Below are 13286 nucleotides of genomic sequence, written 5' to 3'. Positions count from 1 at the left end.
TGCACTTTTCCGCGCTGCCTGTTTTCCGACATTTTCATTAGGGAGCGAATGAAAATTAAGCGAATTCTAAATGAAAATAGACAGGAACTTTAGTGCCGTTGTTGCTGCCTTTGTTGCTGTTAGTTAATTCCTTCGCTCTCCACCAGACGTCATAAATCATTAATATGCTAAAATTATGGCTGGAGTGGCCGGCATTCAGTAGATATGGCTCAGATATTGCGAACACGCCCACTTAAGCAGCCAGCGAGCCACAGTGAGCCCTCCATCTGGCCATAAGTATGTGTGGGGCAGATAAAAACTTAAAGAATTATAACTTTGGGGCTTTTGGGGGCCTCCAAGGATGGCCCACGATGACCACAAAAGTAAATAACATGCCATCCACAAGCCGAGGAAGTGAAACAGAAACAGAGAAAAAGGCAACCGAGAACTGAGAACTAAGAACTGAGACAGGAAGGCGGAGTTTTAAATATAATTTCAGCTTTTGTGCTAGTGCGTCAACATGGAACACGATATGCCAGACTGAAAAAAATAAAGGAGAAACGTCTCTGTGGATTTTGCACAGTGGGGCTAGCATCAGATGGAAAAATGTATGTGCTGAGCCAAATAAGAAAGTTAAAATAAAGAAAGATATCTTAAATCAGAGGCAAATTGTTACTAATTTAAAGGTTTTAATAATAGCTTCTTTCATGATATCGAGTAAAAACTATAGAACAGCTAGCTGGACAACAATGGTCGCTGCAGGAAACTGGAAAAAAGGGCTTGGAATTTCGAATGGCTCCTACGGCCTTGTCAATATTTGCTTCGCAATCAGCAACTACGTGTGCAGTCAATGGTGGGATATGTGCTGCTTGGGGAGCTTGGATGAAGTTTTGTGTGGTCCTTGGGAGGTCGTAGATAAGGAAAATGCTGTTTGACTTCAAGGGAATCAGCCACAAGATATTGGATACAAACACAAACAACACAAGCCGGCTGCACGAAGCCAAGGGGAAAATTGTAACTGGTCAACGCACAAAACTCAATTAGAGTGGACTGTGGTGGAGTCCCCCCGGAAGGCCTTGATTAACAGTCTGTCGATATTTGTTTTGCTTTTTATAACCTACAAACTTTGCGGATAATCTGTTGGCCAAAGTCACTTGGGATGAGTGTCTAATATCTCTGAGAAGGAGCCAAGGTTGTCCTGGACAATTTGTGCAAGATTATCGCATGCACATCAGGGAGATCAAATACATTTTCTTTTCCTGGAAAAGTAGTAGACACTTGAAAGTTCAAGGCAAATTGGAAATTAGTTTTTATGCCTGACGGGGTTTGGGAAATGTTCTCAGTTTACCAATCAAAATCAATAGCTGAAAACGAATTTATTTCAAGACTGTTTGAATTGAAGAAAAGATTCACCTAGGGAATCGTGCGTGAGATACTTGCCACATGGCCACATGGCCACTGCCACATGCAACTTCCGGCGCTTCCTTAATACCGCTAATAACATTGACAACTGTCAACGGCTTCGCGGCAGGAGCTGTCATAGACAAACACACACCCTCTCACTTCGCACCCTGGCAACACACCCACTCACACACACACATGTATAAGTATATGCTGTCAAGAGCACTGACAACTGTCAGGACATCACACACATGCACACGCACACACACAGAGAAATGCACAACAACAGGAAGGACAATTACTGTGGGCCAGTACGGAATTCGCTGTCAGCGCTGAAGGCCCAAGCCGCTTTACTTCTTAACTTTTTTCAGCGATTTTTCAGCTGTTGCAGAAAATCATGAACATGGGTACATACCCATTGAACATTGGTATACGCGTTATTGTGATATGAATGTGTACACATGCCTGTGATAAAGCTGTTTTTTCCTCACAATTTTGATTTACCCAGAATTTATTCACATATAAAGAGGATTAAAAACATTCAAACTTTTTCACATGAAAATTAACGTCAACCAAATATTTATAAAAATCATTTTTACAATAATACTATAGAAAAGTTTAATTGGTAACAAAAAATATATCTTCCAAGGATTAAAACATTTTTTTAACCATATTCATTCATATTTGTAAAGGGTATTTACGAAGCTTATTTGTTTGCAGCTCTGCTGGCCAAAAATAAATAAGTGAGCAATTTATGCATATTAAAAAGTGTATATTTCGAGCTACAAAAGTCATAAAGCAAGGAGATCCTTCACAGCTCTTCCATGCGCTGGAATTCATTTTCCTGGATTGCCATTCGCGTTCGCAATTCGCAATTCGCTCTCCCGCATGCCGCGTTTTGGCCATGGCCAACACTTCCAACTTGTGTCGGTGCCACAGTTTGCCACGTTGCATGGCAGACATCCAGACGTCCTGCCGCCCAAAATTTAATGCGCCGCGAACTCGGAACTCCGCCGCCTGGCGCTCTGCGACGGGAGTCCTCTTGTTCTGGTGTCCTGGAGCCTGGAGTTCCGGGGCCGGGAGCCATAAATTTTCATGCCCACTGTCATTGGCGAGTGCGGAGCGTGTTTACTTTGTATGACGTTCTGGGGGCGCAATCCCGCTGAAAAACCACCCGCTCTGCAGCTCAGTGTCATATTTTTGGGCGTCAGATCTTACGGAAAGAATTTCAAATGCGCGGTAATGGTGCATTGCTATTACTCTGTGGAATGAAAAAGGATATAAGTTGGGATATAAAGATCTAGTTAATATTAATAATAATGTGTGCAATAGGAACAGATGAAATGCACTTGTGTTAGGTCTCAACTAAAATGTCATTCAAATAAATTAACTTTCTAATGCAAGTTATTATTTTTCCAAAGGCTACACTCTATCATAAAATAACATTTGATTTAACAAGAGGTAAGTCCAAGTGTATTTCACCTTCGTTTTGGGGACAAGTGCTTGTCTTCCTTTTACTCTCCTTTTAATGCCATACATATGTACGTTCGCAGTTATATTCTCGCTTCTTTTTGCTTTATTTAAGGAGCATTTTCTGTCCGTTTCATTTATTGCGACTTTTGTGGCGCTTTACAGTCGTATGAATATTAAATTAAATTTTTTTACCCACCCGGCCATTGAGATTGCGAGACATCTCTAGGCCAGCGAAAGGTGAAGGTGAGCCGGGGAATTGGAAAGGAGAGAGAGTGCGTATACGTAATGCGCATATTACGTACACGCCTCTCTGCCGTGACTTTGCCTGATAATGGCATAAGAGCACAAAGGCGAGTGCCGAGGAGCTGCCACATGTGCAATTCATCAGAGGCGGCTATCCGACTTTAATCAAATGCAAAGTTGACCAAGGACCATGGACCATGGAGCAGGGGGGTAGGGGACACAAGGACTCCGCTTGACGACGGCTGACGTCTGCAGCCTCAAGATGGCAAATTGTGTCCTCTATGGACATACCGACCTGCAGGGCCAAATGCAGAGCAGTTAGAGCCGCCGGTTGCCGGTGGCTGGTTGCTGGTCTCTGGTTCTAGTCCTCGTCCTCGTCCTGGCTGCTGACTGTGTCTGATATGGCTCACTTCTGTCATTTATCTTCTGTTACGGCTCGGAGGGGCGTGGCCTTCGACCATTCAATTCCAGAGGTGCAAGGCAGCGGCTGAGCAACGCATGAGGAACGCATTCGAACACTGGCAAAAGGAAAGCAACTTGCATGATTACAAAACTATATAATTTTGCACTGAAAGTGAAGTACTTTTTAAGTAAACCACATATTTGTTTAATTTATAAACATAATTTAGTACCAGTTCTTCTACTTATTTTCTTAATATTAAGTTTCTTATAGATTACTGTGCTAGTGTATTTCTCAAGCCACCACTACCACTGAAAAATCTGCAGTGGCCTGTGCATTTTTGAGATATTGTGTTTGAACTTGGGCTTTGGTTTTCGACTCACTTCGCCTTTTGGTATGGGAATTGCAATTGTTGTTGCTGGCAGCTTGACAAACGCACAGACGCCAGGATTTACTGGCACTCACACACACATACACACGCGCACACACACACACACACGCCGGGGGTCCAGGACGTCAGTACTGGAAATTGAAAAATTTGCACAAATTTTTAGCTGTGCTGCCATTTTGACACCGAGTCGACTTTCCCCCAGTCCGTAATAAACTTGACACTTCACCGGGCACGCCCCAATTCCCGATCCCCACTTTCCACTCCCAACTTTACTCCCATTCCCCATTGCCATGTGCTTGTAAAATTTATGCCCTCTTAAGGAATTCATTCAAAACTCGACAACAAATTGCACTTTGGCTTAACAACAAAAATCCATTGGCAGGCATTTTCGATTTGTAACCAACATGGCGCAATTAAAGCCCTGCTGCACAACCAACGGATTTATAATTCGATTTTTTACTCTGGGATTTTGACACCACGTTCGATGACATGTGCATGTGCGATTTGAAATCTATTTTTTGAACAATTATATGGCGAATGCGTGTTATGCAAATGGCCAGGGAACGTGCCTAAAATTGCAATTAGTGCAACGGCAGTGGGGCAGTTGCACATTCAATATTAGTAAACAAGCGGGGCTTTTGGCTAACAGAAATCCTGACTGGCCGGCTGCCAAATGGATATTTGTCGCAAGGATAATCGAAAGGCGGCAATTAATGGCCACCGGTTTGGGTTTCCTGCTCGCATTCAGTGCGCGTGTGGTGCCATGATAAGACCCCCGAGGACAGTAATCCCCGCCAGCCGAAATGGCTGACAATTGTGGCCAGTGGGTGGAAGTCCAGTGGTGGACTTTAAAATGAAAGTTTAGTACTTAGTACTTGAACAGTAAAATCAAGGCATAGGCGTCCCACTTCAATTGGTGTTTAAAAAAGTTGATTCCAAACCAAATAATAACCCTATTAATGTCAAAGGATTTTATTTGGCGCATATGTTTGGGGTCAGGGCTTTATTGATTCCAATATTTTGTTTTTATAACAGCAATAAGCATAATTGATTTTATTAACAACATTTAATGGAAAACAATAATGGCAAGAGCCATCGAAATGGATAATATGGATAATGCGAAATTGTTTCTGTTGCAATAAATTCAATTTAATTCAACAATCAAAGCCGCAAATGCGCAAATTGAGATCCCATTTTTTTTTGTTGTGCCTTCTTCGTTTTTTTTTTTCCACCTGGGATCAGTGCAAATACCTGTGGCTCTGCGAGAAAGCTAATACAGCAAATTTATTACAAATAATTCGCCCACTGGGTCCCGGGGAAAAAGGCCACCATGTGCTGTTTGTTGTTGCGGCTGATTTTTAATTTATGCGCACCGCAGTTGATTTTCACATAAAATCCGATTCGCAGCCTCGCAAATCCACCGCAACTTAAAAGCTTAAAACGCCGTGCCCTGCCTCGTCCTGAACATCCTGCCATCCAGCCCTCGGCTCCTGCCAGGCATTCACATCCTGTGGCTCGCTGCCAAATCCCCGACCAAGGCTTATAAATTTTAATTAAAACGCGACGCCAGATGGGAAGATGGGAGTGAGAGCACTGCGTGTCCTCGCGTCGCTTATTTCCGCTTACATTACAATTACATTTGCCTTCGGGCCAAGTCGCATCCTCATCCGCATCCGCATCATCGTTGCCAGGGTCATCCAGCCCATTTCGACCACAATCGCAATCACCTGGTCGTGGCTATCGATGGGGGGGCAGGTGCTAAGCCCGAGGTCAGCGCACAAATCCGCATTTGATGGCGAACCGAAGGACATTTGCGCAGCCTTGCCAGTTCTGTTCTATTGAATCTGCCTAGAAAGTAAAGACCTATTATAAGCCATAAGATATAAGTTATATTAAGGCAAATAAAAAGTAAAAGTTAAATTATTACTATTTAAGAATCAGCTCTCCCAGCTGTATTCGCTTATTAAAGTGTTGACCACCTTACAACTTAAATCGTCGAGACATAAAAAACAACTTCGCTGTCTAAAAGTTCACTTTCTACGCTGGGAATTTTCGTCAATTATTGCCAAAATGTTTGCCCACTCAACATTTGGGTCTTTTTCCGCAGCGAAAATATTGTGGAGGTGAGCTGGTCCTTCGCTGCACTAATGACATAAATCGGCCTAAATAACAAGTCGCTGGCATTTGGTCAACAAGTGGAGAGCGGAGCGGATGGCCAGCTGCGTTGCCCACTCAGCAGACAGTTTTTCCTTCAATTTCCAGCCAAAAGCACCCATCACCAACCACCCACCACCCACAACCCACGCCCCTAATGAGACGCAATGATGGGGAACAAGGCTATCTGGCAGTTGGTCGCGAAAAGGAAATTAAAATGCATCCCCAGCTGTGCCAGTGGGCGATGCAGGGGGCGTGGCAGACGGTTGAACACTTGATTTAATCAACTTGATCCGGGGCAAACTCAAATCGCCTTAATTTAGTTTTAAAGCCAGTCACTTGAAATGAAGTTAGTGGCACTTGCTTGTGAGAGAGAGAAAATCAGTGTAATTGCTAAGAAAGCAGAGATTTTCCATCGCTTTGGATATATATGTATTCTCCAGAAATACTTCTTATTAAATGGTATGAAATACTTTAAGTAAACTGTATCAGTTTTTCTAGAAGTCAGTGCCTTTAACGTCACATTCTATTTGAAGAGCGTTTTTTTTCAAAGCTCAGACTGAACGGAAATGTCTATCAGGTTGAACGACGATGCCATGCGCCAGTTCCGGGTGGCCAAGGTGTTCCAGGAGACGGACGAGCACAAGCGCTCCATGGAGTTCTCCGCGGACGGACTGCGGCTGCTGCTCTGCGACCACTCCGCCCTCTCGATCTTCAGCAGCACGCGGCAGGTGGAGCTCTGCCAGGTGCACATGCACCACTACCTGCCCGACGTCGCCTGCTTCGCCCAGCAGGACACTCGCGTCCTGCACTCCACCTCAAAGGTAAGAGGCTTTAAAGGAGCTGAGATACACAGAGTGAATGGCCAAAAGGGACACGGTTTGATGCAAAAGGGCTGAGAGTCCTGGCCTTTCAATTTAACAAATTGCCGAAATGAAATGAAATCTTCCTTCTCATTTTACTTTACATATATTTCAAATTGAAACTTATGAATATTTAAATCTACCATTGACAGCATGACTACTCCATCCGATGTCTGGATCTGAATACACGCCTCTGCGTCCGCGTGTTCGGCGGTCATGCGAAGAGTGTCCATGGGTTGGCCTCTCAGCCAGGAAACGAGAATGTGTTCATCAGTGCCGGGCGGGATGATCAGGTGTACATGTGGGACTTCCGGTCCAGCACTCACACACACCGCATAAAGAAGCTGCGGCGGCCGCTGTGCGCCTTTGATCCTGCCGGCTTGGTCCTGGCCACCAGTACGGGCACGGAGGGCATCGAGATCCACGATGTGAGGATGCTGGGCGGGCAGCCGTGCCAGAAGTTCGCCTATCAGGTGAATGACAAGGCCAACTGGACGCAGTTGCAGTTCGCTCCCAACGGGAAGAGCCTGCTGCTGAGCACGGACCACTCCTGGTGCTTCAGTGTTTCGGCTTTCGATGGCACCTACCAGCAGTCCTTCACTGGCTATTCGAATCAATCAAGGCTGCCACTGGACGCCACCTACACGCCGGACTCGCAGTTCATCCTGTCGGGCGCGGATGAGGGCAGGATTCACATTTGGCGGGCTGCCGATGGATATCCTGTGGCAGTGCTCAAGGGCAACAATGTGGGTCCTGTTCGTTGTTTGCGCTTCAATCCCAGAGCCACCATGTTCGTGAGCAGCGACCTGCTAATCGTGTTCTGGATGCCCATGGCCAACGGAGTTTACGACTGGGTGGATCGCCTGAAGCCAGGGGAAACCATCTCCATTACGGAGAGTGATGTACAACAGGAGGCTGTCAGGGCTCCCAGTAAAATTCCCATGCCCAAACCCAAAGTGGACATGGGATTCAAAATGCAGACACTAAACAGGAAGCGGGCTTGCGCCGAAGATCCCTTAGTGGATCTCACCGAAGCTCTGGGCAATAAGGACTCCCTGGAAGATGGCGAAATATCCGATGACTAAGATGTGTACCGATCTCTTCCTTAAATAAAAGCAGGGGCTATTCATCAGCTGGCTGCTGGCTGTTGGCTGCTGGCAAAAGTTCGCAGACCAACTCCCAGCAGGGGGATCCCCCAAACTTCCTGGACAGTCCTTATGCTTTTGAGACACAAATTGTTGAGTTTGGCCAGCAAATTGCACAGCTGGCTGCGTTCTACTCCGAAAAGGAGTTCCCGATGTGGTGGGAAAAGTTTTGGCCAAGTTTCGACTGGGTGTATATGTGCTGCTGCAGCTTTCTGACAAGCGTTTCATTTAGTTTCTGTGGCCATAAAGAGTTCCCCCCTCTTTTAATATTAATGAAATCTTTTGCCAAAAGCCCCAAAAAAAACAAACATTTTGCCGTTCAAGTTTGTGAAGTTGTAACTCCAATTGAACATGTGGATGGATGCTCCAAAACTTTCTTGGGCGTTATGAAGTTTTGAATGCACAGAGTGTGGACCTCAGTCAAATGCAAGTCGCACTTAACTTGGCCTAATATGCGGCTAAAACTATATTCTAGTTTATTCAGGAGAAGATAACGTATTTGAGGTCAATTCAGATAAGCTAGGAGGAAAGTGGTGCACTTTGAATATATTAAATATCTGGTGACTGCCGATGTGAATTTCAAAACGAACAGAACTTTCGTAGCTTAATTACTTTTTCAGGCCGTAATACTTTAATGCTGCGGATTTGTTTAGTTGATGCAATCTTCAGTGTTTGATCAAAGTTTGGCCGTAAGTGTGCAACTGCCAGACACTCGAAGAGTCAACAAACTAGCTAAATGCACTCCTGCTGAAGGAGTTTCGTTTCGGGTGTTGCAGCAGGTAAAACAGCAAACAGGACAATGGCAGCGGCAGCCGAGAAGCTCTCATTATGCTAATTAAGTGCCAAAGTTGGAACTGAAGCAGGAACTGCAACTGAAACTGAACCTGAAACTGGGCAAACATAAATTAACGCATGCGACAAATGTGCGGGAAGAAGGATTAAGCTGGAGCCTGGGAACCCGTGCACCCACTGCAAAGTGTGCGCCGGAAACGGAAGTCGCCGTGTCGCCATTTTGATTTGCATGGACATCGCCATTAGCGCGCCAGCGATCCCTAACGAGCATCCTTTGAAGCGCATAAATGGCTTGGCCGACTTGGCAAAAGCGAAAGGAGAAATTAATTAAAAAGGTGGGCACGAAACGTAAAAAGAAACGAGCCAGGCGCGTGACTAAATTGTAAAACAAATCCCAAATGGCCCCGACACATAGTCGCCTACAGTCCTTTTCCCCTTTTCCGCTTTTCCCTTCCCCAGATTCCCATTGCTATGTGTATAGCCATCGCCACGCACCACAAATTCCTTTTCCCGGGACGGGCTTTTGTCCAATGACGCAAGAATATTTAATGCGTTTGGTAATAAAAGCGGATTTCGTTGGCCCCAAACACTAATCTTGTTTTGGGGCAATCGAATTGGAAAAGCGACTGCCAGCGATGGGCAGCTAGTTTCGTTCGTGTCACGACTTCAGTCATTACTATAATGAAAAAGTGTTATAAATTTGATGAATATAAATTTTATTTATTTTTGTACAGCTGAAAGACCAATACCATATTTCTTTCCGTTTTACCATCTCCAACTTTTGTTAAGCCAATATTGCTGTAGTGCGCTGGCCTTTTTTTATGAACTACAAGCCAAAGAAAAACTTTTGGCGAGCTGAAATTATTGAGGAATTTATGTACTTGAGAGGCAATCGGTTGCATGCATCGGCAAAGCGGAAACAACAAGTTTGCCCTGCACAGGCACATGATTTAAAGTCTGATTTCTTGTTATTATTAAGAATCAATTTGACCCCGATACCTCTTACCTCGTACCTCTTACCTCTTGGGTCGGCTGCTTCAATGGGCGACTGCAAGTTGAGATCCGGGGGCTAACTTTTAAATTACTCAACGGGCACTTTCAATAATGGCAAGGTCCTGCTGTACAGCATATAGCATGCCCAGTCCAGGGGAAAAACTTTTGCCAACTGCCGCACAAAATGTACTCCTTCAGCCTTCAGCCTTCAGACATTGACTTGCCGGCTTTTCCTTCGCCATTTCCCCGTTTCCCCCATTCGCGCTTTCCACAAAAGTTGTGCTAAAGTTTTTTTTTGTTCGCAGGACGCGAGGCAGGATGTCTATTTCCGCCGTTGGCGTAAAAATAACAATCGACTTGCAGTTTGAATACGTCAGAGCAAGGGGCTAAGCTGGGCTCTACGTTTCCAGTTCCCCGGATTTGTACTTTCCTGCTGCTCTCCTCTCCCTCTCTTGTTATTTTTCTAAGACGCCGGGATTAAGTGGATTTTTAAGTGGCAGCAGCAAAAGTGGCCAAGGGCTACGGATTAGGCTGTCCTGGCGACACAATTACATGCACGTTGTTCCCCTCGTGGACTTCATCCCCAGCCAGAACAGCACGTGTTAATGGCTGGAGGTCCTGGACTAAAGTACGCCCTTCCGCAGAAAGTCCCGTATCGGAGTTGCAAGATACGATCGTGGGGCACAAGTGCCTGTTACATGTAGCAGGACCTGGAAAATTATAGAGTTCGTCTAAAACTCATGTTGTAGTTTGCATTTGCTCCTCAGGTATTAAATTAGCATATAGGGGATATGAGGAATATTCAAATAATATTTCCCTTTACCAGCTTACAACGCCACCCCATATCTTTCTGTGTGTAATGCAGTTTGTCTAGCCAATCAATCCGAAAATATATTTGCATAAACTGTGGGGATTGTGAAACCCATTTGGTTGCCTGAGGCGAGGCAAAGAGAACTCTGTTGGATCAATATGCATCATTGGTTGATCCTTTCTGCAATTGTAATTCCACCCCAAATCGAGGACATAAAACTGACGAAACTACAGCAGTTTTTGAGATGGCTGTGGCTACAATTTGCCCTCTGATTGCCCCAAATTAACCGACCATTCGGTTCACCCTTTCCCCTTCGTGTATCTCAGACCAATTTGAATCCGGGTGTGGGGACAATTGGGGCGATTTGGCAATTGTCCATTCTGACCGCTATGTGTGCGCCTCCATCGCTGTCAGCCAGTTGTCAGTCACTCAATCAGGCATTCAATCAAGCAATTTTCATACAAACACTCTGCTGTGAAAGTTGCGGACCCGGGAACCCTAAACTTTGATTTGCCATTTTGACACGACGCTTAAATTGGAATTTTTGCTTTGGGCTTTGTCAACTGGCTGGTCAAAAAATCAGAGATGAGGTAAACTGAACTGAACTAGTTTCAAGAAAGTTGTGCTTTCAAAAGTTTTAAAGCTGGTATTGAAAGGGTGTTGAATTTATCGCTGAACTTGCTAGGCAATATAAAAGTGATAAACACAGAACTAAGTTAAGTTATGTTAACAGATTAGGGAAGTGTAGTAGTAAATACTCTTTTAAAATGAATCATTTCAGTTTTCAAATATTCGCTGATCTACAGAGGTCTAATTCCGGAACTCTTCTTTCCAACTCCAATGCCAAAAGGCATTTTTGCTCTGTTGATTCGCTTTTAAGTGACGCTTTTGGCCTTTAAAAGCACGCGGCTGGCAAAGTTTTTTTTGCGCGTTCACTGCAGAATCAAGGGGTTCAAAAAAGGACTAGGTAAAGCAGGTGCAGATCAAAGGATTTCACAGGACTAGAGTTTACACAGAGAAAAAGCCGCTTTATATGTGTTATAAAACAACGTATTTATCGATGCAGCACTGCTGATATGTAAATGACATTCAAGGGGTTACAAAAGCACTAAATTAGATGTGCTGGTCATGGCCTTAACTGCTTTTGGTATAATCAAAGTTTAAGATACAGAAGGTATTTGTTTCCGTGTAAGAGCCAGCACGGGAAAAGTTGGAGGCTTGGAGGACATCGGATCGGTATCGCCCTCGCCATCGCAGTTGCAATCAGCTTAACAGTAACTAGAAAATAAATTGCATTCGATTTTGTTGTTACTGCCCTGTGTTCTGCGTTCTCCTCACTGCTCCCACTTTTTGTGTACTGGCTTTGGCGCTGTTGGGGGGCCTTATCTGCCGGTTTGGGCCAGTTTGGGCCAGCTTGGGCCCGGGGACTGGGCTTTGGCCAGATGCGTGATTGGCCAGCGCGGAAAACAGACGCAAACAAAGCCCGCCGGAGAAGAGACGAGCCAGCAAAACTGCCAGCTAAGTGAAAAATGCGCTTTGGGTAACAAAGCAAAACACGGCCAGAAAACAAAACAAGGAAAAGAAAAAAACCGGAAATCGCGGCAAAACAAGAAGGAAATGCGGAAAAGCAAAGGGATTGCTGCTTTTGTTTTCTTTCCGCAGGCTTTTAATGCGATTTTTTGTTGCACCCAGTGATGGCGGTGATGCAGTGATTTTGCCCGGCTTTTGGGGGGGTAACAAATGTTGCCGCATTAAATAATGCCAGAAAGTATTTTTTAATTGAATTTTGCTTTCGCTTCTGGCTGCGGTTTTTGCCGCACTTGCTGCATTTATCACACCGGACAGCTATTGATATTGACGATGTTCTGGCCATTACATTGTGAGCCAGCAGAAAAGTGGGCAATGCCATTTCCATGATGCATTCTATTACTTCTCTAATTGTCTTTCAAATTAAATAAAAAATATCAAAAGATATCATATAAAAATACCTGAGATTACACAGATATTCCGACTATTAGGTCCACATAAAATACCACGAAGAAGAGCTTTACTAAATGGTTATTTTATTTTACATTTTTCCCTCGTTTTTATTGCCCACAGGAGACAGAGAGAGCATTTGCCGGACATTTTGGAATTTAAATGCTTTGAAGTTTGTTTTGTGGCGGCGCTGTCAGAGTTCGCGATGGCCATTAGAAACAGACTGGATGGGTAGTGGGTGGTGTTGTGGAGTAAATCAAATTTTATTACCTAAGCGAAAATTATTCTGACCGCAGAAATCAAAACGAGTGGCACGTGAATGGCAAATGTCTCGGTTTTGTTTTGAATAAATAAATGCAAAGCTACAAGTGACGACCACGAGCGCATCATGATTTATGCGTGGCAGACGCCCACTTTCGTTTTCCAGCTGGGACACCGCTGCGTATGAGTTATTTTAATTACAATAATGGCTTGTCAATTACCAGACAGCCTGGCATCCGGTGTCAGTTTTTGGTTGTTGGGACATCCATTTCGCCATGCTCTAATTAATTACTCTCCGAAAATGCCATTAATTTTGGTTAGGCAAAAAATACGAAACATGGTATTCGACTTAATACAATTAATTACCGGGTATCGTTTCATCTTTAATGGAAACAATTGTACG

The 13286-nt window shown here is 44.4% G+C and overlaps 1 protein-coding gene across 1 annotated transcript; it reads left to right on the top strand.

The window, feature by feature from the left end:
* The first annotated feature begins 6554 nt into the window (after positions 1–6554).
* On the top strand, positions 6555–8107 carry LOC122626317 (WD repeat-containing protein 82). The gene is made up of 2 exons (XM_043806518.1): positions 6555–6865; positions 7057–8107. The coding sequence occupies exons 1-2, from the start codon at positions 6611–6613 to the stop codon at positions 7987–7989; spliced, it is 1188 nt and encodes a 395-aa protein (XP_043662453.1). The 5' UTR covers positions 6555–6610; the 3' UTR covers positions 7990–8107.
* The last annotated feature ends 5179 nt before the right edge of the window (positions 8108–13286 follow it).

The sequence above is a fragment of the Drosophila teissieri genome, chromosome 2L (genome assembly GCF_016746235.2).
Source record: "Drosophila teissieri strain GT53w chromosome 2L, Prin_Dtei_1.1, whole genome shotgun sequence".
NCBI classification, from domain to species: Eukaryota; Metazoa; Arthropoda; class Insecta; order Diptera; family Drosophilidae; genus Drosophila; species Drosophila teissieri.
This window is presented reverse-complemented; position numbering and strand designations above follow the sequence as displayed.